General features: G+C 41.9%; 1 protein-coding gene across 7 annotated transcripts in view; it reads left to right on the top strand.

Annotated features, from left to right (window-relative positions):
* AFF3 (ALF transcription elongation factor 3) overlaps positions 1 to 25,075 on the top strand; it is a 729,890-nt gene that overhangs the window by 545,615 nt on the left and 159,200 nt on the right. For all 7 annotated transcript variants that reach the window (XM_066377560.1, XM_066377559.1, XM_066377558.1 and 4 more), the window contains one exon: positions 9,899 to 9,950. In XM_066377560.1, coding sequence (XP_066233657.1) covers positions 9,899 to 9,950 — 52 coding nt within the window. The remainder of the gene's footprint in view (positions 1 to 9,898; positions 9,951 to 25,075) is intronic.

Below are 25,075 nucleotides of genomic sequence, written 5' to 3'. Positions count from 1 at the left end.
CTTATTGTGTGGTTCTTATATGCCTGGCATTTTACTAGATACTGACGATGACCAGTGAGATCATCTCTGTGGGCTCTAGCCTCTGGGAAGCCGCAGGGCAGAGATCCCCAGAGTATGGTTGGCCCTATGGAGCTGGCACATGGAGGACAAGGCCATTTCTTGGTCAGAGATGAAGAGTAGAGAAGGCTCACAGGAGGAGAGCTGAGGGCGGGAGCCTGGCATCGTATCGCCTTGTGCAGAGTGGCTGGAAGGCGTGGACGCATGGCAGAAACGGGAAATCAAAGATGAGGAGAATCTGGAGAGCTAGAGAAACTGTGCAAGGAGCACTTTGAGGAAGGAATGTCGCATGGATATCACATAAATCAGAGTGATCAAACAAGACAAAAACAAAGGTGTCCATTTGACTTGTCAGTTGAGTGTCCCTGAGAGAATTCCTTAATATTAGTGAGGATGGGTTTGTGCCTTATCTTAGGCATTGAGGAAATAAACCCCTCCTCTGGAAGCAATGGGGGCACATGGGGAGAAGATAGAGCGAGATGAGTGGATAGACCATCCAAGTACAATGCACTAGATTTGTGCAAAGCTAGGTAAGATGGAAGAATTCTGTCCTATGGATTGGAGATGGCTTTAAAGAGAAGGTGATAGTTCACTTGGAATTAAGACTGCTTTTCAGGCCCTGGCTGAATGGTAGATTCATCTGGGATGATGCCTGTGCCCAATCCAAGACCTGCTGTGTCAATATCTCTGGGGTCGAAGCCTGTGACTCAGTATTTGAGCACCCAGCTAATGCTGCTCCTTCACTGAGAAACTCCTGGGAGGCATGGCAGTTTACATCGTGTTTTCACTTTTATTGTCTTATTTGAGACTCAACTGTCATCCCACTTTATTAATGGACAAACTACAACTCAGAATTGGAGCTTTATCAGAGGTCCAGAGCTATTCATGGCCTTTAGCCGTTCAGACTCTCTATCCAGTTCTGTGTTAGTGGTTTCCGAACTTTGCTGTAAATCACAGTCCCCTAGGGAGCTTTTAATGATCTGGATGCCCATATCACACCCCAAACCTCTTACATCTGAATATGGGGTAGGGTGGGAACCAGGCATTTAAAGATTCCTGAGTGATTCTAAGGAGCTTTCAAGTTCAGAGACCACTGTGTTATGCTGTACTCAGGCAACACGTGAACTTGGTGTAGTTTAAAGTGCATGCATTCACTAATTAGGAGGATATGCTTGCTTCTCTTGTCTAATCCTAACAGTTTATCTGTTTAAGTATGTTAATTAGGGGCTGTGTTAGTAATTAACTTGTCAATAACAATAGCTACAAAAAATTCAAAAATGAGTATTATGAACCAAAGAACAGACCTGAACCTATTGTACATATGACTCTTCTGGAGTTAGTGCAGGCTTACTCTCAAAAGTTCAATTTAACAAGCAGACCATGAGTTAGCAGACAGAATAGGCAACCCACTTACTCATTTGCTAACAAGCACTTATTATTCGACATCGCACACTTGAGCTAAATGCATACAAATCTCAGTTCCCTTCTGGTTAAGGACGGATTCCCCTGCCTATAGGTTTAAGCTAAAGAATGCCCATTGTTGAATCCGTGCAACCGAGAAAACTTTTTGTTCCCTGTTAAGAGTCCTCTGACCTCTCCCCTAGTGTCTGCTCAGAAAAAGGTCTTATTCTCTCACGCACTGTACTTGAATTTACGAAACCTTCAAAACCCAAATCTTTAATACCAAGAACATCGATGTCAGAAGTTAATTTTCTAGAAGTTCTAGTAAGGAACAAGGACAGAAATTTTAAAACCATCTTTGAGAAGAAAGTGTTCCCTTTCAAAGTGCTCCTTCTAAACCCTTGGTTGTTTTTTGATAGAAATAATGGAGTCTATACGGACCTCTTTCCCTGTAATTCTTTCAGGAGGAAGCAATTTTCAAGGCTAATATGTTCAGAGAATGCTAAGAATGCTACTTTATAACTGTGGTCTGCATCACCCCAAATGGAAAAGATGGAGCGTTTTCATACTTTTACAATCACACGAACTGTGTGTGACATTCACATCTTCCTGGATAGAAAGAGTCATGGGGTGTTCAGGGGAAGTGGGCGCAGCCTTGCATTTCTCCTAGACAAAAGCATCCCCTCTGGACTGCTTGGCACCCCGGCTGCAATGGCAATTCCAAGTAAGAAAAAACACCAGCAGAGTTTTAAAAATACACAATGAAAAAAACAAAACAAAAAAACACCTAGGCTATATCCAGTAACTTTAGCAAGCTGTGTCTTTACCACATCCAAGAGAAGTGGGGACCCAACAAATCAGAGCAACTAGTGCACAGACTTCCCTTGCTACATGGTGAGCCTTTTGCAAGTCTGCCTCCTGTTTTGTTCTGTTTTTAGAGCCATAACACCTGAGCATACCCCTCCTGTGGTCACCTGTGGCTGTGGGCCAGTTTTTCCTTCCAGCTCCCTCTCATCTTCCCAGACTTCCCACCCACTGGTGGAGGCAGGAATTCTGAGTAGTGAGAGGCTGTAGAGGTTATTTTACCCCACCTTCACTTTAGAAATTATGTCTAGAGAAATTAAATGATCCCCTAAGGTCAGAAAGCTAGTGAGGGACAGAACTCAGACTAAAATGCTTTTGGCTGCCATCTCAGGACTCATTCCACCACCCCACGCTCTAATACAACAGACTGCATCTTTTTATTAATGTTGAGTTTCAGTTTCCTCTGATTTCTCTTTATCCTATGTTAATATACTAGACAGGTCCTAGGAGGAAAGGCTATTGCTCAATCAAGATTTTGAAGACACATGTTTTGTATTTCACCAGGGTTTGATAGGTTTCCTAAGTGAGGTTGGTTTTTTCAAAGATCTAAATGGTAGGAAATGAGATTCTCTCTACTAGGGAAGGCGGTCACGCCTGTGTTGAAGGTGTCAGGTGGACTCAGGTGGGAGAAAAAGGCCATTGGAGCTTATTGACCTTAGAAAAAAAATTAGGTCACAAACAGAACAGGTACAGTGTACCTTTGCGTAGGACAAACATGGCAGAATCAAGTCTTTTAAGATTTCATTTATAACCAGAATAGACCCCGGAAAGGAAGTCCAGGAAGGAGATATGTGTGAGCAAATGCCATCTCTTTATGAATCATCACCACTGTAGCTATGACACCCTGGATAGTAGAACATCAGGGTGTGGAACTCTGAGGTCTCCTAGACCAGTGGTCCCCAACCTCCGGGCCATGGGCCATTTGGTGCCAGTCTGCAGAGAAAGAATAAATAACTTACATTATTTCCGTTTTATTTATATTTAAGTCTGAACGATGTTTTATTTTTTAAAAATGACCAGATTCCCTCTGTTACATCCGTCTTAGACTCACTCTTGACGCTTGTCTCGGTCACATGATACATTTATCCGTCCCACCCTAAAGGCTGGTCCGTGAAAATATTTTCTGACATTAAACCGGTCCATGGCCCAAAAAAGATTGGGGACCACTCACCTAGACCACCCTCTTGTCTTGTTCCTCATTTCTCCATTTGCTTCCAGACTAAGTTACTTCACATGTCTTGGACACACTATATCACCAGCCCCCAGGATGAGCTGTCCTGGACATCCTGGCTCCCAGTTAACTGGAATGGCATGGGCTAAATTCTTCTAAGCAATGCAGAGAGGAAGATGGTCACCCAGCTATGAAAAGTAAGCCAGGGAGATGGTAGCACTGACGGAGCAGTGAATGTCAGAAAGAATGAAATTATTTTTTCAACTTTCCTTCCCATGTTCCAAGTAGTAGAGATGATGGCTTGGGGAATATGGTCAGAGGGGTGTGTTTGCATAACAAACAGACTATCATGTATTGCTAATTGCTCGAATAAATATTTGCATGTATGATTATATATATATATATATATATATATATATATATATATATATATATATTTTTTTTTTTTTTTTTTTTTTTTTTTTTTTGTATTTTTCCGAAGCTGGAAACGGGGAGGCAGTCAGACAGACTCCCGCATGAGCCCAACTGGGATCTACCCGGCATGCCCACCAGGGGGCGATGCTCTGCCATAATCAGAGCCATTCTAGCGCCTGAGGCAGAAGCCACAGAGCCATCCTCAGCGCCCGGGCAAACTTTGCTCCAGTGGAGCCTTGGCTGTGGGAGGGGAAGAGAGAGACAGAGAGGAAGGAGAGGGGGAGGGGTGGAGAAGCGGATGGGCACTTCTCCTGTGTGCCCTGGTTGGGAATCGAACCCGGGACTCCTGCACGCCAGGCTGACGCTCTACCACTGAGCCAACCGGCCAGGGCCTGTATGAATATATTTAATGGGGAGTCATAGACATTTGTCTTTGGCTTTAAATCTCAAAAAGGAGGAGATCATTGTAGAACCAAGTATAGAAACAATCTGAAAATCAAACAGCCCAATTAAAACTCAGATTTTTAAAAAGCCATTAAGGTATACCTAAATAAAATGACCTTTACTAAAGGCTTCAAATTTATTAAGGACCCCGAATGACAAGTAATTCCAGGGAAGTCCTATTAATTAAAAACCACTGCCCTCTGAAATAACTGCCATTACATTTGCAGGTAAAGGGCCCGCATGCAATACCTGTGTGAGATACAGAGGCCCGTGAGATGCAGTCAGCCATCTGTCAAGAGGAGACTACTGTTTCTGCTTCCTAAGAAATTTGGGGGCCTAAAAATGTCAGCACCAGCTACAACATAAATTTGTCCACGGCTCAGTTAAAGATAATGCACACGGGGAAGTTACCATAATCAAATATTAAAGTTGCTGGTGTTGTATTGAACTACTCCCTTTCTGAGAGCTACTGAGGGAAAATCTCTTCAGATGAGGCAAATGGGTTGTTAGAATTATGTATATCAGTTTCACAATTTTAAGGTACTTAAAAAATGGCTAAAATGGCAGTGTTGGTATGACTGTAGTGTGTGAAGGGACCCAGCCCTGGAGACGGGTGCTTTCTGTGGGAAGTTGCCCACCATACAGTAAACACACAAGTGAATTAGTCAGTAGTTGGGAGTTCTACCACTGGTGGCAAGGCGGACTTTCCTTCCAGGGAAACCTACCTAAGGTGGCACTTGGCAAACTGCCGAGGGAAATATGTGTGCTCAACTCCTCCTTCAGAGTTCCAAGCAGATGCCCATCACACCCTTTCTTCAGTGCAGTTCTCACAGGGCCCTCTCTCCCTGTGTGGAAGGAAAAACCATTCAGCCCCCAGTATGAAACCTTACCATTCTGCATGCCAGGATTTGGAGGCGTGTTATAATGTGCCTGGACAACAATCCTAAGACACTGTTTTCTAACACAGTTCTCCAGTGAAAAATGGGTAGAACCTCAGTCACCGAACTACATGTTAACAAACATCCTGCGTGAATCCCTTCCATGTCTCAGGTCTCAGTTAGCTGGTGCAGATCTCACTGGAAGTCATAACCGGGCACTAGCTCGAGCTCCTGCCAGCAATTCGACAGCTCCTCAGGCTCAGAGCATGGCTGGCGGCACCTCTGCTGTCTGGCCTTCATTTGAAAGTTTGATCTCACTGTCTATTTTATTCCACTGTCCCTGTTGTCATCAGAAGTGCGTCCTGCTGGAGGACTCCTGGCCATGAGGCTGACCATTCGCTCCCAGGGCACGTCTCCTTGTGCACACAGGCTGATGGGCATATCTTCTGTCCTCTGTAGACGTGAAGTCACATCAGATCTGCCAACTATGGCAGCAGTTGTAACCTAAAATACATTGCCCTCGACAGCCTCTAGGGAACATCAGCTTTTCAAAATGGCCTGAAAATAGAGCAAATGGCTTAGTTTTAAGGCTTTTTAAATTTTTTTTAAATTTTTATTTTTAATTTATTGTGTTGATGTGGTTTCAAGTAGCCCACTCAATATAACACCCTCTGCACCCCGCATTGTGCCCCCAGGTCCCACATAAATTCTCTTCCCACCTGTTTCTCCCCCTTCGCCCTCCTCTTCCATTTTAAGGCTTTATTGCAGAAACATCTTAGTCTTCTAAACTGTTTACCCATGCACATTTCTGAGACGCTCCAAAGGAATTACCCAAAAGGTAAAGGGAATACTAATAGAAATGAACGCGTAGTGGGTGCTTACTGTGTACCAGGTTCTCTGCTAAGTGCTTTCCACGGATGGTGTCATGACTCCTCTGGAAAACCCTCTGAGGCAGATATCCAGTCACGTGGTTAGTTGAGTGTCAGAGCTGGGAGTCAGCCTGGACAGCCTGACCCCAAAACCTGTGCTCTGACCACCGAGCCTGCTGCCCAGCAAGGCCCACCTCAGAGGAGTTGCTGTGGGGATTGAGTAAGGAAACATCTAGAAAGAACTCCACAGACCCGGCCAGAGCATCCATTTAAACTTGAGAGTTACTGTTTGACAGGAGCTCAGTCACCTCAGGAGCTCTGAAGGATGTGAAGGGGTGGGGCTCTGGGTGGATGGCATCATTGGCTGGTGCTCCTCCTTAGGGGTGTAAGTGTGCAGCAGGGTGCCCAGTACGGTGCTGAAGCACAGACCCTGTACTTATGCTCTGGTGACCCATTCCAAACTGTCCTAGCCCTTCTGAGCATCAGTCTTTGGCTTCCTTTGTTCAAAATCATAGTCAGAGAGCCCCACCCACACCCATGGCCTAACTAACACTTAGTTTGCAATTTCTTTTACTCTTGGTTTAAAACGTTTGTTTGTTATTTGTTCTTATCTGTTTCCCTTTGAAAATAGATGGATGATGCAAGTGTCATCACATGGGTGGATTGGAGTTGAGGCCCAACTTCAGCAGTGCCACCGACGTGTTTCAGTGGAGGTAGCCAGGTACCGGGCTCCATGCCACATACCGACCACTGAAAGCTCCTGAGTGCTGTGGATGTCACAGTGTTTCCCTTTTCTCCTCTACCATGTTTTGTTGTTCAGCTATACCCTCAAACACATCTAGCTCCTTCTGGGGTTCTCTCAGAAGCCACTTTGATATTTCCAGCATTAAAAGTGGGTACTTTGTGCCCTGGCCAGATAGCTCTGTTGGTTAGAGCATTGTCCTGATGCACAGAGGTTGCCGGTTTGATCCCCAGCCAGGGCACATACAGGAACGGATCTATACTTCTCTCTCGCTCTCTCTCTCTCTTTTTCTTTCTCTCTCATTCGCTCTCTTTCCCTTCCACTCTCTCTAAAAAAATCCATAATTTTTTTTAAAAGTGGGCACTTTATGAATGTTAGACCAGATGTGAAGAGCATTGTGAATGGAAGCAAGCACTGTGCTTTGAAAGTTGAGTCACAGGGACTCTGCTGTGAGTGTCAGAACAAAGTGGAAGGACCAGGCTATGTTGTTGTGTGGTCTCAGCCTTACTTATCTCAGTGGTGTGTCTGTTAGGGAGTGGGGCTCAGGGTGGCGGTGACTGTCTGCCCTGGTCTGCGTCACATGTGCTGGGAGTCCATCTGACTCAGCGTTTCCACGGCCATTGCCTCAGATTCTGAGATATTCTAAACTTTAGTTGGATTCTGACTTCTCTTAAAGTCTCTCTTGAATACAGAGTATTTTTACATTTGATCCTCAGTTTTTAGATACTAGCCAGAAACACAATACACTTTTTTTTTATTTAGATGAGAGAGATTCAAGGGTGGAATGATTACTACTCACAAACATGGTGGAGCTCTTCTCCACTGGAAGTGGTGAGCAGGTAGATGAGTCGCACTTCAGACACAACAAAGCCGAGGTCAAGAGGTGCGACTGCTTGGGATCGGGGATGTGAGAGGCCGTGTGAGATCTGACCAGAAACGCATTTATGTGTCTACACAGTTAGCACATGCTTAAAATATACCAAAGTGAGCTGTATTCTCTACCTTAGAAGTTATCTGACCCACTGTTTTTACTATTGTGGTTACTTTCTTCTGTAATGCCGACTTGACACAGTGACCAAGTCATACAGCTGGTTTGCAACCAAGCTAAGATGCCTTGCTGCAGGGTGTTTGTTTTGGGGTGTTTGGGGGTGCCCTGCTCTGGTTGACAGTGGCCTTTGCATCTGTGCACACAATTGCCCGTGTGAAGATGAAACTTCTATCACCCCTGACATGACTTCCATGTAACAACAAGGAGGTGTTAACGATGATTGTGTGTGCTCTCCCTCCCTTTTCTTCCCCACTGACAGGACCACCCACACTTAGGAAACCCAGTGCTCAAGGGGCAGTCTGTGAGATTAAACCAAATTGCTGTTGACTGATTACCCCAAAGGAGAGAGTACGGGGTAGAGGTGAGGCCCTGCCCGGCTTCTCTGGTATTTTTTCATCAGAAAGGCATGTGTACCTTTTGGTAGGAAAATTGTCCCGGAGAGGGTGCCCCAGCCTCACCAACAAAGTGGTATCTTGTGTTCTGTGTCATCACTGTGCTAATCACTAGAGACTCAAGGACCAAGAAAACATAGTCCCCTTCCCAGGTTCTTCCCAATGTTCTAATAAATCACCCCCATGTCTTTCCTCTTTGAAGCCTGGTGCACGAGTTCCTGAGGTCAAGGGAAATGGCTGACATGCCATGTGGACATAAAGGACAGTTGGGGGCACAGCTCTACAGTCTTTGCTGCTGTTTTGTTCATTTGCTTGAGGTTTAAATAGTAAGCGATTGAGACTTCTTATCCGGTAGAGGAGCCACAGCCTGTGAGGAAACAGACCGGACGTGCTAGGGGTGATGCTTCAGTGGCAGGCCAGACTCAACAGCTCCTCAGCTGTGCTCTCCAGGACAGTACAAGAGTTTTCCAGCCTTACCAAGTAGGGACAAACTTATGTCCTCAGAATCTAATGCAGAGCTGGACCTCAGAGATGGGACAGGATCACCATTTTTATGAATCGAGCCAGGCAGGGAAGTGACACGACCTACTCCAAACCTGAAGCCAGTTGGAGCAGACCTCTACCCATGCCCTGTCCTGGCAGGTCTTTGCCCCAAAGTCACTGAAATGACTTATTAAAATGTTCAGAGGAATATACTGATGATATGCCTATAATTGGCTTCTAAAGGAATCGAGGTACATTTTAGGGGACAGTGTTTGGAGGTGACTTCAAGGAGGACAGTAAGGCCATTGGAGCACCTACACTCAGGCCTTCAGGCTGATCCCTGGAGGCCCAGGGCTCATCAGAAGTAGATCTCCCCCACCCCCAGCAGAACAGCTCTGCATTCATTTCTGATATAGAGTGTGCTTCTAAGTGAGATTTCTTTTGAAATGACTTAATCTAATACTACTCTTCTATAAAGAAACAATTCAGCAATGCTAATGAGAATATCATTTTATCATCATCAGAAATCATGGGGTTTGAGGTTCTTGTTTTTGTTTTTACTTTTAACTTTTCTGGACCCAAAAGCATGCTCTGTCACACGAGTGGGAGGGCTGCAGGGCACTGGGGAGTTGCCTTCAGAGTCCTTCCGCAAGGTGGCCTCCTGTTTGGTCTTCCTTCCCCAGTGGGCTCTTCGGGCAGTGTCCCTCGGACCTCTGGCCGGTGGAAGACTACGCAGCTGCCACTCCCACTCAAGTATATTGTGTCACAGCTTTCAGCAGAGCTGCACTTGCCTCTGTTTCTGTTCCCCGTGAATGGGAATGGAGACCCCAACACAGCACCTGCATGTGGCAAACAGCAGATGACTGTGGGTTCACCTTCACAAGGGATAGCTCCTATAGACTGAGGTCTTTAGCCTGATATCTTGGAGGTGGCCCATCTTATTTGTGAAGGGTAACTTTCATGATGGGGCAGTTTGAGGCTTCTAAGTGCATCACAGGAAAGAGGCTTAAAATGAACACTTTTTTAAACGTGTAAATCAAATAGACTTTTTTTAACATTGCTCTGATTCAGATATTTTGTTGATAAATTATTTTGAATTTGCTAAGTATCTCTACCCCTTTGTTCCTTCTTTTAGAATGCTCGAAGATGACCTAAAGCTGAGCAGTGATGAAGAGGAGAATGAACAGGTAAGATCATCGGTGACATTGTGTTGTTTGAATGTCACATGATGACGCCAGCCTGATGGACTGCCCTGGGTATTAAATGAGCCATACAAATGCTGACTTTTCATGTTCTACAAAATCCAGTGTCATTGGACAAGTCCATTAAAATCTCTTGGCCCTAATTTCCCTTAAAACTGTAGTTCTGTGCTTTTTATGGCATTGAAACCAATAGCAGCTATTTATAAGGAAACCAGCTGGGGCCAGGCTTTAAGGTGAACTAGAACCTCTTTGTGGGGGGAAAGTTAACTGGCCTTCTGGAGACCAGACGTGTGATTTCAACTCATCAGCATGCAACAGGCAAGCTGCATGCATTAAATATTGAGAAGGCTTATACAGGTTTCATTAACATTGGAAAGATGCAAAGATAGAGGTGAGCTAAAATGATGAATAAAAAATAATCACACTCAGAATAGTCTGTCTTAAATGATAAATGTGCTCGAGACGTTCTCCATCAGTGTTGGTTTATCTGCTCGCGGCATCAGTTGGGGGTTTGTAAATACTCTTCTGATCAGTCAGTCAAAGTGAAAAAATACTCACTTAGCATTCGCCATGTTCCCCTCTGTCCTTCAGGCAATGCTTGCTTTGTACTGCCAGTTTGAAGGCGCGAAGGACAGATTTTTCTTACACTTCCGTTTCCTTTTTCTTGTTATCTGTGTTGTGTTTTGCCAGGTTTAGAGAAATAGGTTAGGTCTAAAAATGATTCAGAGAGGGTTTGTTTCTAAGTCGTTTTTACATGTGCTACAAGTCACTTGTGCCAGTCAGTTGATCTTGGGAGAGTAGACTTTCTAGAAAGGTGTTATGGAACGCTGTGCAGGTATGCAGCTGCCTAGACCTGGGAATGCAGATAATGCACAGGGAGAGTGTGCGGGGGTTGAAGGACAAGTCAGGAAATCTGCAAGAAGAGCATCTGAGCCTCATGGCTGTGAGTTCACAGAGGAGTCTGCTCACCTTGCAAGACACCAGAGAATGAACTGGGTGTAAGACAGAACTCAGTGAATCTTGACACTGACTTCACAGGCGGAGAAAACCCCACATGAAGGAAGGTTAACAGAACAAAGAGGACCACTCAGGCCTTACGTTTCTTAGAGATTGAGTGATTTATTTAAGGTAGACACACCAGGGCAATTAACTCACCATAACACAGTGATTGCACTAGAACTGAGTGGCTTTGCTCCTAATTTTTGTTTTCTTATTTATGAAACTATAAGCACATGATTTTATCTCTGTGTTTCCCCCAAGGAGAAGTTCAGATAGGTGTGTTGTGAATCAAGTCAGATTAAGTGTGTAGATTGTATAAACTTTATATTAGAAAGGGGATTTAGAGATTATTTCATTCAGCAAGACTTAATTTGGAAAGAATTCCTTGACTTATTTCCAGGAAATATTTCCACTGCAAACTCCATTTTAAAAAAACTAGTTATCAGAGATGTTCTCTCTAAGGCAGCAAGAACTTTTAGTTGACTCATCTTGCTTTGTTAGAGGCTTCTTTCGAACTTGTAGCCAGTGATAGTATCATATTGTAACTATAAGACCAGATCCCTTATTCCTGCCTTTGGTCCCCACGTGTGTGCACCTTCCCACCTTTTGCCAGAAAGGCAGCTGCCAGAATGAATGACTTCTACACAGTAATCTTCTCTCTCAATTAAGGCTTGACACAGTGTTTTGTGTGGTGGCTTCAGTGATTGCTCTAACACTAATTATATTAAGTTTTCCAGCTCTGGCCTATAATTATACCCTGGCATAATCACAAAATCATAATTTCCATCCTTCTAAAAAAGTCTAATGATATGGTAGGTTTTTTTTCTCTCCAAGACCAAAGCAAGGCTGTGCCCTGACAGAGAGGGCGGGGCCTGTGCACAGTGCACCTTGTATTACATTGCTCTGGCTTAGGCACCTAACCACACAGTGAACACAAAGGATTTTTCAGATAGAATCACAGGTTGTCCTGTAACTCAAAATCTTTCAAAAATAGATTGTACATTTCCCTGTTTTGCTAAACACAGTGAACTATTGTGCTTGATCTCTTCTGACAGGGTAGTTGGTTGTCCTTGTGAATATTGGTCATGAGCCTGTATAGCCACTTGATAAAGAGACATTTGTAAGAGCATCCATTTGCTATGCCTGCTTGCCCTTCCTGAAGTAGCCTCAGACTCTCTAGTGCGTCTGAGGACTCCTGTCTAATGTTCCCTTTATCCTTATTGCCTTTGTGCTCTCAAGACATAGAGACAGGTTGTATAGTTGATAAACAGAGGCTCAGCAGCCCTGGTCCTGAGTGTACATCCATGCCCTACTACTCAGTAGTTTTGCAACCTTGGCCCTTTTCCTGAACTGCTCTCTGCTCCAGGATCACCATTTGTAAAACTGGAATTCATGTGAGGTCCCCGATGGATGCCATTCCCTCTGAACTTGTGCTTACCATTATCTTCATATCACCAGAGCCAGTAGGTTTTTCATTCTCTTTTAGTTAACTTATAACTGAGTAAAGATGCATAGAGAAGAGCACATATAACCTAAGAATACAATTTGATGAATATTCATAAGTCACACCCTACAACTAAACCACCCATGCACAGTCTTTTGGTGAGCAGATGGGCTTCAGAGTATGTGTGTTCAACAGGAGGGGAGTATCCCAAATCATTTTCCAAAGCAGTTGTACAGTTGACAGCAATGTAAGAGCATTCCCGTTCCTCCACATCCTCACATGTTTTCTTCTTTATGTTCATGAAGGATATTGTTGTTTTTGTTTGTTTGGTTGGTTGGTTGTTTTTTGGAGAGAGAAAGAGAGAGACAGGTAGGAAGGGAGAGAGATGAGAAGCATCACTTCTTTGTTGCAGGACTGCCGGGGTCCAGCCCCGGGGGGGGTTCCAGGGGTCCCACAGGAGGAGACGGCGTCGGCGAAAATCGAGTGAGAGAGCCGAATTCTTTTCTTTCTCTTTATTCTCTAGTTAGCATTTACTGCCAGGCATCTCTCTCAATGGCTGGTCTAACATTACTTTTTATGCACACACACTAAGTTACAATCACATGGTATTTTGAATACATCATTGTTTTAGTTTCACTATGGTTACATATTTTTAGATAACAGTTAATTCATATCTAAGCTACAAGTCAGGTGGTAAGTTATTTAAAGTACAGTTATACAATAGTAATATTGGTACAAACTTCTAAAAGATTAGTACTAATTAATAACTCTATTTTACTCTTGTTGTGAGTCAAGGGCACAGAAAGAGATAGCAGACAAAATCATCAAGGACTAGCAGAGGACCACCGCTTGCTCAGGGAAATAGCCTTGAGTTCATGTAGTGTCCTAATTCTTTTCTCACAAGACTACAAAAGGCTTGCTATTAAGAAACTGACATAGTATAAAGAGTAATTTTTACTTAACGATACATAGAGTGCACCTGCAAGATAGCTAGTAGCAACATAATATCAGAAGGCATTAGCTGCTATTGCTGCTATGAATCCCACTACATACCTCTCCTATTCTTGGAAAATACAAAAATCTCATGAGAATGTTTTACTGAGAAAACCCAGTAACTGCCTTCAGTGATAAAACAAGTCTTTTAACAAAACATTCTTTACTAGCCAGCTGCACTCCTATCCAAGGCCATGTAACAGGCCACTCCACTACTCTTTACCTAAGATTCTAATGTCTAGTTAAACTTTATTTATTTACTATATTCATATACTAGCTAAGTTCTAACTATATTCTTTCTAACATGATTAATAAGAAATTCTCCTACAAACTTAACCCTTTATGAGGGATATCATAGCCAGCCTCTTATGTTTATGAGCCCAGATCAAGGGGCTTACAGGCTTTTCTGTGGAACTTACACCTTCTGTCTCATTTCCAAAGAAATTACTACAAATCTACAGGGAAAGTACGGTACTATTATCCCTGTGCCACAAATAATAGCACACACCCAGAAAAAAGGGGGGATATAAGGCCAGATTAATTCAAAAGATAAAAGGGGGAAGTGTCATTGTGCCTTTCCTTGCGGTGACTTTGTCAACCCGCAGCTGTTGGTCTTACTGCGGTGACTCTATCTTCTTTTGCTGTGACTTTGTCAGCCAGCAGTTGTGGATCTTCTTCTGCTGTGACCTAGTTAGCCAGCATTAGTGGATCGGCTCCCGACATCTCCCCCTTTTTTATTATTTAAATAAAGCTTTTGTATTTTCACCGTTGTTTCCCTGAGATTGCTGTTTAAGAGTCGGAACATGACTGGAAGGACAAGAAGAGCGATAATTGCCACAGCTATTATTATGCCTATATCATTAGCCAGAGAGGTCAGGCCATGCATAGAAAACATACTTTTAATGTTTTCAACAAATTGATCAGCTACTTCTGAGGCAGAGACTAAAGAGCCTGAATGTCCTAAGTTTTGTATCTGCTGATGTAATTCCCTCAAATCTAAACTAATATCACTATTATTCCATACACCTAACAAATGATTCTGTACATTATTCCATGCTATGATAGACTGATTATATTCTAAAGGAGTCACACATATCCACCTGAATCCTGCATGGCATCTAAGAGTCATTCTAGCCTTCATAGCTAACAACTCATTACATATGTGAATAAAAGCCTCCTCTAAAGCATTCACTTTCAATTCTAACTTCCTATCTATAGTCTCCTGTACTGCTAATGCAAGAGATATATTACGAGATAAACTATCTACATGATTTGCAGTGTGAACTGATTGAGCTAAAGCAGTGGTGGAAGCAGCTACAGATCCTATAATAGCAATAAGAGCGGTAATTCCCAAAATCAATTCAGCAACGAATCGCTTTCCTCGATGGTGAGCAAGCGCTTCAGAAGCAGCCTGTAGTGCATGCAACCCTGGGTCATCATACCAAGGCTGAGACAGACTAACAGGTAACATCACATAAGGTGGCTGCCGCAAAATAAACATAACTTGAGCTTTGGTGTCAATAGATAGACAGTTTGTTAAAACATAATGAGAGCAGGAAATGCTAAATATAGAATAACAGGATTATATGGAGAGTTTCTTGATGGCCTTTGCTGGGAAGTCACTGGTGACACAGGTGGCACAGGAGTCTCCTTCTGGCTGGGAGGGGGCAGCAGTGGCAGCAGAGGCCTCTGGTGAGACATGGCGAATCAACCGGTCTGGGATCCAGAGAGGCGAGTCAGTGTCCTGTGGAAATATATAAGCATACCCTCTCCCCTGGGTTAGAATTACATCTGGACCTTTCCATTGACCTGTCAATAAATCCTTCCACTTTGCCATTGGTTTAGGCTTATCCAGATCCAGATTCCAGTGTCTCAGGTGTTGAATAATCCTGTATATTAGCATTCAAAAGAAATTTTTTAAAGTAAAAAGCATGATAAAGAAGATTTGCAGGAGTTTCAGTATATGAGTTTTCTATATTTATAAAAACATTACTACTCCAATAATTAGCAGGCAATTTAAAGAACACATTAAAGCTGGAAAATTCTAGTGTGACTTTTATTATTTTTCTATATTAAAAAAAAACCTACACCTTTGTTGGGTAAATCTACTCTGCTTCATGCTCTGCAGCGGCAGCAAGCAGCCTGACGCTTGAAGCAGTTTAGTCAAAATCAACAAGTCTTTAGGATTCATATTTCATATTATTTAAATTTAAATGAGCGCGCTTTACTTGTTTCAATTAAAATTATAAATTTGTAGGGATGATATTTTTATAATATTAGAGCCGGCATATTCAATTTTTGCATGCAAGAACTTAAAAAATCACATTTAGACAACATTAAACAAAGACCAAACACAAACAAGAATCAGACAAAGTAGACAAATCAGACAGATTAGAGAGAAACCCGGGATTTTAGAGATTAGAGTATGGCCTGCTTGATTTTTACACAGGGCAATTTTGATTGGAACATATTGAATAGAAACTAAACAGAACTCTCTCTTGAAAAGTTTCAAGAACGGCCGTTTATGAGATTCTGTTTAGCCATATCCAAACAGGTGTTCCCTTTGCCCTCTTTTCAGGCATAGAACAGGAAAGAAATAAAATGAGTTGAGAGAAAGAGGAGAACAAAAAAAACCTGTAATTTTTCCAAACTCTTAAGTCCTTCTATTTACTAAAGAAAATCAGATAATAACACAACTTTAAAACTTATCTCAGTTTTCTAATCATTCTTGACTTCTAATAGCTGCTGCAACCGGCAGCCAGAATCCCTCCATTTCAACCCCCACAAGAGGCTTGCTTCTCATATTTTGCATGAAGGCATGGGTGGTTCAGTGGTAGAATTCCCGCCTGCCACGCGGGAGGCCCGGGTGAGGTCTGAGACAGACCGGAGTTGACAAATGGATTCAGGCTGGCCCCAATTGTTACTGGGGCCTGAGGCTGGCCCCCTTGCCAGTTTCCCTGATTGCTACTTTGATTACTTGTCAGATTTTGGTTTTGTGGGGGCTGCCATTCTATTCCTAAATTTGGTCCTAATGGCTGATTTCCTCTAGATAAACAAGCTTTAGCCACTTGTTCCCAATCATAAGGAGTCATCCAATTATGAGAAACTGTTTCTATCAAAGACATAGTATAAGGAGAGGTGGGTCCATATTGACTGCAAGCCATTTTCAACTCTTTCAATAATTTATAAGAAAGCGGCTCCCATGTAGGATTCTCCTCATCATCAAATTCACCAGCCACAGCCACAGGAAAACATAATGCCAAATCAGTTTCCCCTTGGTCGCAAGAAGCTTGAATTGCCTTCTGCAACCCTGTTAACCCTGATGATTTTTTCTTTTCATTAACATCTGGTGATTGTACTGGTAGAGGCAAAGACATTTTAATAGCCTTATTTTCATCCTTTTTGTCAGTCTTGGAGGAATATAATATGGGCAAGACTGTTTTTGACTTCCAATCCTCATTATCCCTTTTATATTTAGCTGCCTCGTCTTCTAATTCAGCCTCATCTTTTGGAGATAAATGATCTTCACTATCATCCTGATGTTTACTTAATTTTAAAGAGGCCATAGCATGATTTGTAGTATCTTGAGACTGCCTTTTACTTCTAATTAATGGAGTCTCTTCTTTTGGAGGAGCAGTTGCCTTAGAAAGTTTATGCATCTCATGTTCTGGATTTAAGGCATCTTTAATCAAGCTCCATAAAGCAAATGTATCAACTGGGACCTTTTCTGGTCCATGTAGCTCATAATAAAGTTTTAAATCTTCTCCAACTTTAACCCATTTCTCGAAACTAAGCGTTCCCTCATCTGGAAACCATGGAGAACATTTTTGTACGAATTTCATAAAACGAGCTACTTGTTTAGTGGAAACATTAACTCCTTTTTGGGAAAGTGTATACTTAATGACTTTTATAAAGAGTCTTCTTTCTTTAGACTCAGTATGGCCCATGACTTCTCAAAATCTTAAGTTCTGAAATTCTCCACCTATCCTCACCCTGTCTTTCTTACAGGGGGGTCTGCAGCACCCTGAGTGGAGTCCTAGCCGTCCCGAGACAACGAGGGGGGATTACCTGTAGGTCCCTGTATCGGGCGCCAAATGCCGGGGTCCAGCCCCGGGGGGGGTTCCAGGGGTCCCACAGGAGGAGACGGCGTCGGCGAAAATCGAGTGAGAGAGCCGAATTCTTTTCTTTCTCTTTATTCTCTAGTTAGCATTTACTGCCAGGCATCTCTCTCAATGGCTGGTCTAACATTACTTTTTATGCACACACACTAAGTTACAATCACATGGTATTTTGAATACATCATTGTTTTAGTTTCACTATGGTTACATATTTTTAGATAACAGTTAATTCATATCTAAGCTACAAGTCAGGTGGTAAGTTATTTAAAGTACAGTTATACAATAGTAATATTGGTACAAACTTCTAAAAGATTAGTACTAATTAATAACTCTATTTTACTCTTGTTGTGAGTCAAGGGCACAGAAAGAGATAGCAGACGAAATCATCAAGGACTAGCAGAGGACCACCGCTTGCTCAGGGAAATAGCCTTGAGTTCATGTAGTGTCCTAATTCTTTTCTCACAAGACTACAAAAGGCTTGCTATTAAGAAACTGACATAGTATAAAGAGTAATTTTTACTTAAAGATACATAGAGTGCACCTGCAAGATAGCTAGTAGCAACATAATATCAGAAGGCATTAGCTGCTATTGCTGCTATGAATCCCACTACATACCTCTCCTATTCTTGGAAAATACAAAAATCTCATGAGAATGTTTTACTGAGAAAACCCAGTAACTGCCTTCAGTGATAAAACAAGTCTTTTAACAAAACATTCTTTACTAGCCAGCTGCACTCCTATCCAAGGCCATGTAACAGGCCACTCCACTACTCTTTACCTAAGATTCTAATGTCTAGTTAAACTTTATTTATTTACTATATTCATATACTAGCTAAGTTCTAACTATATTCTTTCTAACATGATTAATAAGAAATTCTCCTACAAACTTAACCCTTTATGAGGGATATCATAGCCAGCCTCTTATGTTTATGAGCCCAGATCAAGGGGCTTACAGGCTTTTCTGTGGAACTTACACCTTCTGTCTCATTTCCAAAGAAATTACTACAAATCTACAGGGAAAGTACGGTACTATTATCCCTGTGCCACAAATAATAGCACACACCCAGAAAAAAGGGGGGATATAAGGCCAGATTAATTCAAAAGATAAAAGGGGGAAGTGTCATTGTGCCTTTCCTTGCGGTGACTTTGTCAACCCGCAGCTGTTGGTCTTACTGCGGTGACTCTATCTTCTTTTGCTGTGACTTTGTCAGCCAGCAGTTGTGGATCTTCTTCTGCTGTGACCTAGTTAGCCAGCATTAGTGGATCGGCTCCCGACACAGGACCTTAGTTGTTCATTGATTGCTTTCTCATATGTGCCTTGACCAGGGGGCTCCAGCCAAGCCAGTGACCTTGGGCTCAAGCCAGCGACCATAGGGTCATGTCTTTGATCCCATGCTCAAGCCAGTGACCCCACGCTCAAGCCGATGAGCCCATGCTCAAGTTAGTGAGCCTGCACTTAAGTTGGTGACCTCAGCGTTTCAAACCTGGGTCCTCAGCATCCCAGGCTGACATTCTGTCTATCCACAGCGCCACTGCCTGTTCAGGCATGAGGGATATTGTTCTTAAAGTTTCTTCTTTTGTATTGTCTTTGTCTGGTTTTGATATAAGGACAATGATGGCTTGTAAAATGAATTGAGAAGTGTACCCTGCTCTTCCCTTTTTTTTTTTTTTTTTTTTGAGATTGTATAACATTAATGCTAATTTCTATTTAAATCTCTATCAGAATTCTCCACTGAAATTATGTGGGCCTGGAGATCTTAAAAACTTACAAATTCTATTTTCTTTATAGTTAAAGGGTTATTCAGATTTTTTTCACATTAGGTAGATTATGGCTGTGTGTGCTGTCCAAGTACTCCATCGAGTCATTTAAGTTGTCATATATATGTGTGTAGGATTGTACTGTCCTTCTGAAGTTTGGGGCTAAAGTGATATCTCATTTCATTCTGATACCAAACTTCTTTATTTTGGTCTTTGTCAGTCTTGCTGGATGCTTATCAATTTTACTGATCTTTTTAAACTTTTTGTTTAATTGATGTTCTTTATCAGCTTTTTGGTTTTCGGTTTCATTGATCTCTTATCTTTACTATTTGTCTCCAGCTTGCTTTGGTTTCATTTTGCTCTTTTTCTAGTTTCCTGAGGAAGTTTAGAGTGTTGATTTGAGATGTGTCCTCTTTCATAATCTAAGCATTTAGTGCCCTCTGTCTCACCTCCTCACTGCCCTGGCTGGATCCCACAAACCTGACTGTATTTTCATCTTCATTCAGTTCAGTGAGACTTCCTCTTTGGCACACGATTATTTAGAAGTGTATTGTTTAATTTCCAAGTGTTTAAAGATTTTCCTATCATATTACTTTTTATTGATTTCTTGTTTGATTCCATTGTAGTCAAAGAACATATTCTGTATGATCTCAATTTTTGTGAACTTAACTGAGCATTTTTTTATGGCCCAAGCTACAGTCTATGTCTGTATCTGTTTCATGGGCACTGGGAAGAATCTTTATTGTGCTGCTGTTGGGTGGAGTGTTCCATAAATATCAGTTATATCCTGTTGTTGATGTTGTTGAGTTATTCTGTATCCTTGCTGACTTTCTTGCTAGTTGCTCTTATCAATTGTTGGAAGAGGAATGTTGACATCTCTGAGGATAATTGTGGATTTGTCAGTATCTCCTTTCCAATTTATGTTTTTGCTTCCACATATTTTACAGCTCTGTTATTTGGTGCATAACATTTAGGGTTGCTTTGTCTTCTTGGTTGATTTATCCTTTTATCATTGTAATGTCCACTATGTCTGGTAATTTTCTTTGTTCTGAAGTATACTTTATCAATGTACCCCTTGCTATGTTCTTTTGATTGTTTGCATAATGTTACTATTTCCATTCTTTTACTTTCCACCCACTTATATCATTATATCTAAAATGTATTTCTTTTTTTTATTTTGCACTTAATTTTATTTTTTTCTCTTTTTCATTATTATTAATTTTTTTAATAAATAAATTTTTATTTTAATGGGGTGACATCAATAAATCAGGGTACATACATTCAAAGAAAACATTTCCAGGTTATCTTGTCATTTAGTTCTGTTGCATACCCATCACCCGAAGAGAGATCGTCCTCCGCCACCCTCCATCCAGTTCTCTCTGTACCCCTCCCCCTCGCCCTCTCCCTCCTTCCCTCCCCCCACCCCCCATAACCACCCCACTCCTGTCTATACCTCTTAGTCTCGCTTTTATGTCCCACCAACGTATGGAATCCTGCAGTTCCTGTTTTTTTCTGATTCGCTTATTTTACCCCGCACAATGCTACCAAGACTCCACCATTCCGCTGTAAGTGATCTGATGTCAACATTTCTCCTAGCTGAATAGTATACCATGGTGTATATGTGCCCCCATCTTCTTCATCCAGTCCTCTATTTTTTTTGCAGTGATTAAAAGCCTTTAAGCAAACTCTTGGCCAATACAACAAGAATCCATAAAAGAGTAGTGTCCTTAACATGTTCACCAAGTCCAAGTAGGCCCCATCACCATGCCAAATCCCTGAAAAATGCAACCCAACCACAGTTCAGTCTGTTAGGAGCTGTCACAGGGAGCAGGAGTCCAGGAAAGTTCCCCACAAGAAAAGTCCGCATGGTACTGGAATTGTCACCATTCTGTACTTTGCAGCTCATGTCCAAGTCCCAATGACCGCTGCTTCTAGCTGGTAATGATTCAGGTAGACTGCAAAAAAGCCATTTCCAGCATGTGTGGATATGGAGCTTCTGTTCTCCTCTGCCTGGAGAGTTGAGACCAGGTTGCTTTTTCCTGGAGCTCTGTGACTGTGGCATGGTAAAGAGAACCTTGGGATACACTCAGCTGGGTGGCAAAGGTAAATTCATAATACAAGTTGGCAAAAGGAGGAAAGAGAGCTCTAAATTAGGAGTAGGTCCCAGCCTGAAATATGAATGGGGCATTGAGGTAGAAGGGATAAAGGAAACACTATAAATTAAGCAAAGCAGCAGAAAATAGGACTATCAACACCAACAACAGAGATCTTTGAGGGAAGAATAAAAAACCTGACTATTCAGGCAAAACATAGTTAAGTGGCCCTTGTGCAAATGAGATCAGTTTACCTGCTTCTTGGAAGAAATACCCTAGGCTCGTCCACAGTGTTGTAGATGGGGCCGACGGCCCTGGGCATCTTCAGCCTTCAGTGGCAAACCCCAGCTTTCTGGGCAAGGTTAGGTCATAGGTGGCTGGAGCAGGGCTGGAAGAGACTGAACCCTCCCTTAGAGGAGTGAGGGGGAAGCCCACCTTCCAGTGTCCCTGTTTCCTCACAGCAGAGGCATGTAAGCCTGGCAGGCTTTAGCTCAATGACCTTCCTTTCCACTATTGAAGCAGGACCCAGATGGCATCCTATGAGACCCCTTTGGGGCATTGGAGCCTTTAAGGGTGTATCCTAAAAGCTGGTAGTTCCCCTGATCTCTATTGGGCTTTTTCTGCCTCTAGGTATCTTAAAAGCCATTCTCAGAAGATCTCACTGAGGGGTTTGAGGATCCCCATCCGCCTATATAAATCTTTTCCATATATCTGGAGCTGTTTGGAAAAAGACAAAACAGTGTTATTAGCTAGATCTAATAAAGAAGGTAGTAATTTGCAGGCGAAAAAGATTTGGTGTCTCCTGTTCATCAGTATTCAAAAGAAATGTAAATTTTTTTTTTTTTTTTCGGTAAAAAGCATGATATGGTAGACCCGTCGGAGTCATTGGCCTGGTGTGCAGGATCCCCGGGTTCGATTCCTGGCCAGAGCATACAGGAGAAGCGCCCATCTACCTCTCCACCCCTCCCCCTCTCCTTCCTCTTTGTCTCTCTCCTCCCGCCCGCAGCCAATGCTCCACCGGAGAAAAGCCACCGGGGGCACTAAGGATGGCCCCATGGCCTCCGCCCCAGTCACTAGAATGGCTCCGGTTGTAACAGTGCAGGATCCCAGTCAGGCGCATGCAGGAGTCTGTCTGACTGCCTCCCCATCTCCATCCTCAGAAAAATACAAAAAATAAATAAATAAAAGAAAAAATACTAAAAAAGAAAAGAAAAAAAAAAGGGGGAGGCATTCCCTTGTGCTAAAGCTCCAGGGAGCATGGAGTGAGCTTGAGTATGTCCTATGAAACATGGAGCTCTATGTTGTCATATAAGTCTTTGAAGAAGGAGGAACTTCTGAAATAGTTTATCAGCATTTGTCCCTAAGACAGCAGTTTTTATAGTGGGAACACCATACGTAAATATTTGCTGTCTGTCTATAGATTAAGGGGGGAATATGGCAAATGCTGAAAAGCCATGATCTTTGTGCCCCTCCCCTCCCCCAACCCCCTCCCTCTCCGCCCCCCACCCTGTAACCCCAACACTGTTGTTCATGTCTCTGAGTCTCATCTTTATGTCCCACCTATGTATGGACTCATATAGTTCTTAGTTTTTTCTGATTTACTTCTTTCACTCAGTATAATGTTATAAAGGCCCATCCATGTTGTTGTAAAAGATCCTATGTCATCATTTCTTATGGCTGAGTAGTATTCCATAGTATATATATACCAAAGCTTTTTAATCCACTCGTCCACTGATGGACATTTGGGCTGTTTCCAAATCTTTGCTTTTGTGAACAATGCTGTCATAAACATGGGGGTGCATTTCTTCTTTTCAAACAGTGCTATGGTGTTCTTGGGGTATATTCCTAACAGTGGTATAGCTGGGTCAAAAGGCAGTTCGATTTTTAATTTCTTTTTTTTTATTTTTTTTATTTAAGTCTGAATGATGTTTTGTTTTTTTTAAATGACCAGATTCCCTCTGTTACATCCATCTAAGACTAACTCTTTTTTTTTTTTTTTTAATTTTTTATTGATTTTTTTTTTTTAATTTTATTTTTTTAATGGGGTGACATCAATAAATCAGGATACATATATTCAAAGATAACAAGTCCAGGTTATCTTGTCGTTCAATTATGTTGCATACCCACCACCCAAAGTCAGATTGTCCTCTGTCACCTTCTATCTTGTTTTCTTTGTGCCCCTCCCCACCCCCTATCCCTCTCCCATTCCCCCCTCCCCCCCCGTAACCACCACACTCTTATAAATGTCTCTTAGTTTCACTATTATGTCCCACCTACGTATGGAATAATACAGTTCCTGTTTTTTTCTGATTTACTTATTTCGCTTCGTATCATGTTATCAAGATCCCACCATTTTGCTGTAAATGTTTCGATGTCATCATTTCTTATGGCTGAGTAGTATTCCATAGTGTATATGTGCCACATCTTCTTTATCCAGTCATCTATTGATGGGCTTTTTGGTTGTTTCCATGTCCTGGCCACTGTGAACAATGCTGCAATAAACATGGGGCTGCATGTGTCTTTACGTATCAATGTTTCTGAGTTTTTGGGATATATACCCAGTAGAGGGATTGCTGGGTCATAAGGTAGTTCTATTTTCAGTTTTTTGAGGAACCACCATACTTTCTTCCATAATGGTTGTACTACTTTACATTCCCACCAACAGTGGATGAGGGTTCCTTTTTCTCCACAGCCTCTCCAACATTTGCTGTTACCTGACTTGCTAATAACAGCTAATCGAACAGGTGTGAGGTGGTATCTCATTGCCGTTTTGATTTGCATTTCTCTAATAGCTAAAGAAGATGAGCATCTTTTCATATATCTGTTGGCCATTTGTATTTCTTCCTGGGAGAAGTGTCTATTCATATCCTCTTCCCATTTTTTTATTGGATTGTTTGTTTGTTTGTTGTTGAGTTTTATGAGTTCTTTGTATATTTTCGATATTAGGCCCTTATCTGAGCTGTCGTTTGAAAAAATCATTTCCCATTTAGTTGGCTTTCTGTTTATTTTGTTATCAGTTTCTCTTGCTGAGCATAAACTTCTTAGTCTGATGTAGTCCCATTCATTAATTTTTGCCTTCACTTCTCTTGCCATTGGAGTCAAATTCATAAAATGCTCTTTAAAACCCAGGTCTCTGAGTTGAGTACCTATGTCTTCTTCTATGTACTTAATTGTTTCAGGTCTTATGTTTAGATCTTTGATCCATTTTGAGTTAATTTTTGTACAGGGGGAGAGACTGTAGTCCAGTTTCATTCTTTTGCATGTGGCTTTCCAGTTTTCCCAGCACCATTTATTGAAGAGGCTTTCTTTTCTCCATTGTGTGTTGTTGGCCCCTTTATCAAAAATTATTTGACTATATATATGTGGTTTTATTTCTGGACTTTCTATTCTGTTCCATTGGTCTGAGTGTCTATTTTTCTGCCAATACCATGCTGTTTTGATTGTCGTGGCCCTATAATAGAGTTTGAAGTCAGGTATTGAAATGCCCCCAGCTTCATTCTTTTTCTTTAGGATTGCTTTGGCTATTCGGGGTTTTTTATAGTTCCATATAAATCTGATGATTTTTTGCTCTATTTCTTTAAAAAATGTCATTGGAAGTTTGATGGGAATTGCATTAAATTTGTATATTGCTTTGGGTAATATAGCCATCTTGATTATATTTATTCTTCCTAGCCAAGAACAAGGTATATTCTTCCATCTCATTAT

Source organism: Saccopteryx leptura, chromosome 3 (genome assembly GCF_036850995.1).
Source record: "Saccopteryx leptura isolate mSacLep1 chromosome 3, mSacLep1_pri_phased_curated, whole genome shotgun sequence".
Lineage (NCBI taxonomy): Eukaryota > Metazoa > Chordata > Mammalia > Chiroptera > Emballonuridae > Saccopteryx > Saccopteryx leptura.
Note: the sequence above shows the minus strand (reverse complement) of the source record. Positions and strands in the feature narration are given on the sequence as shown.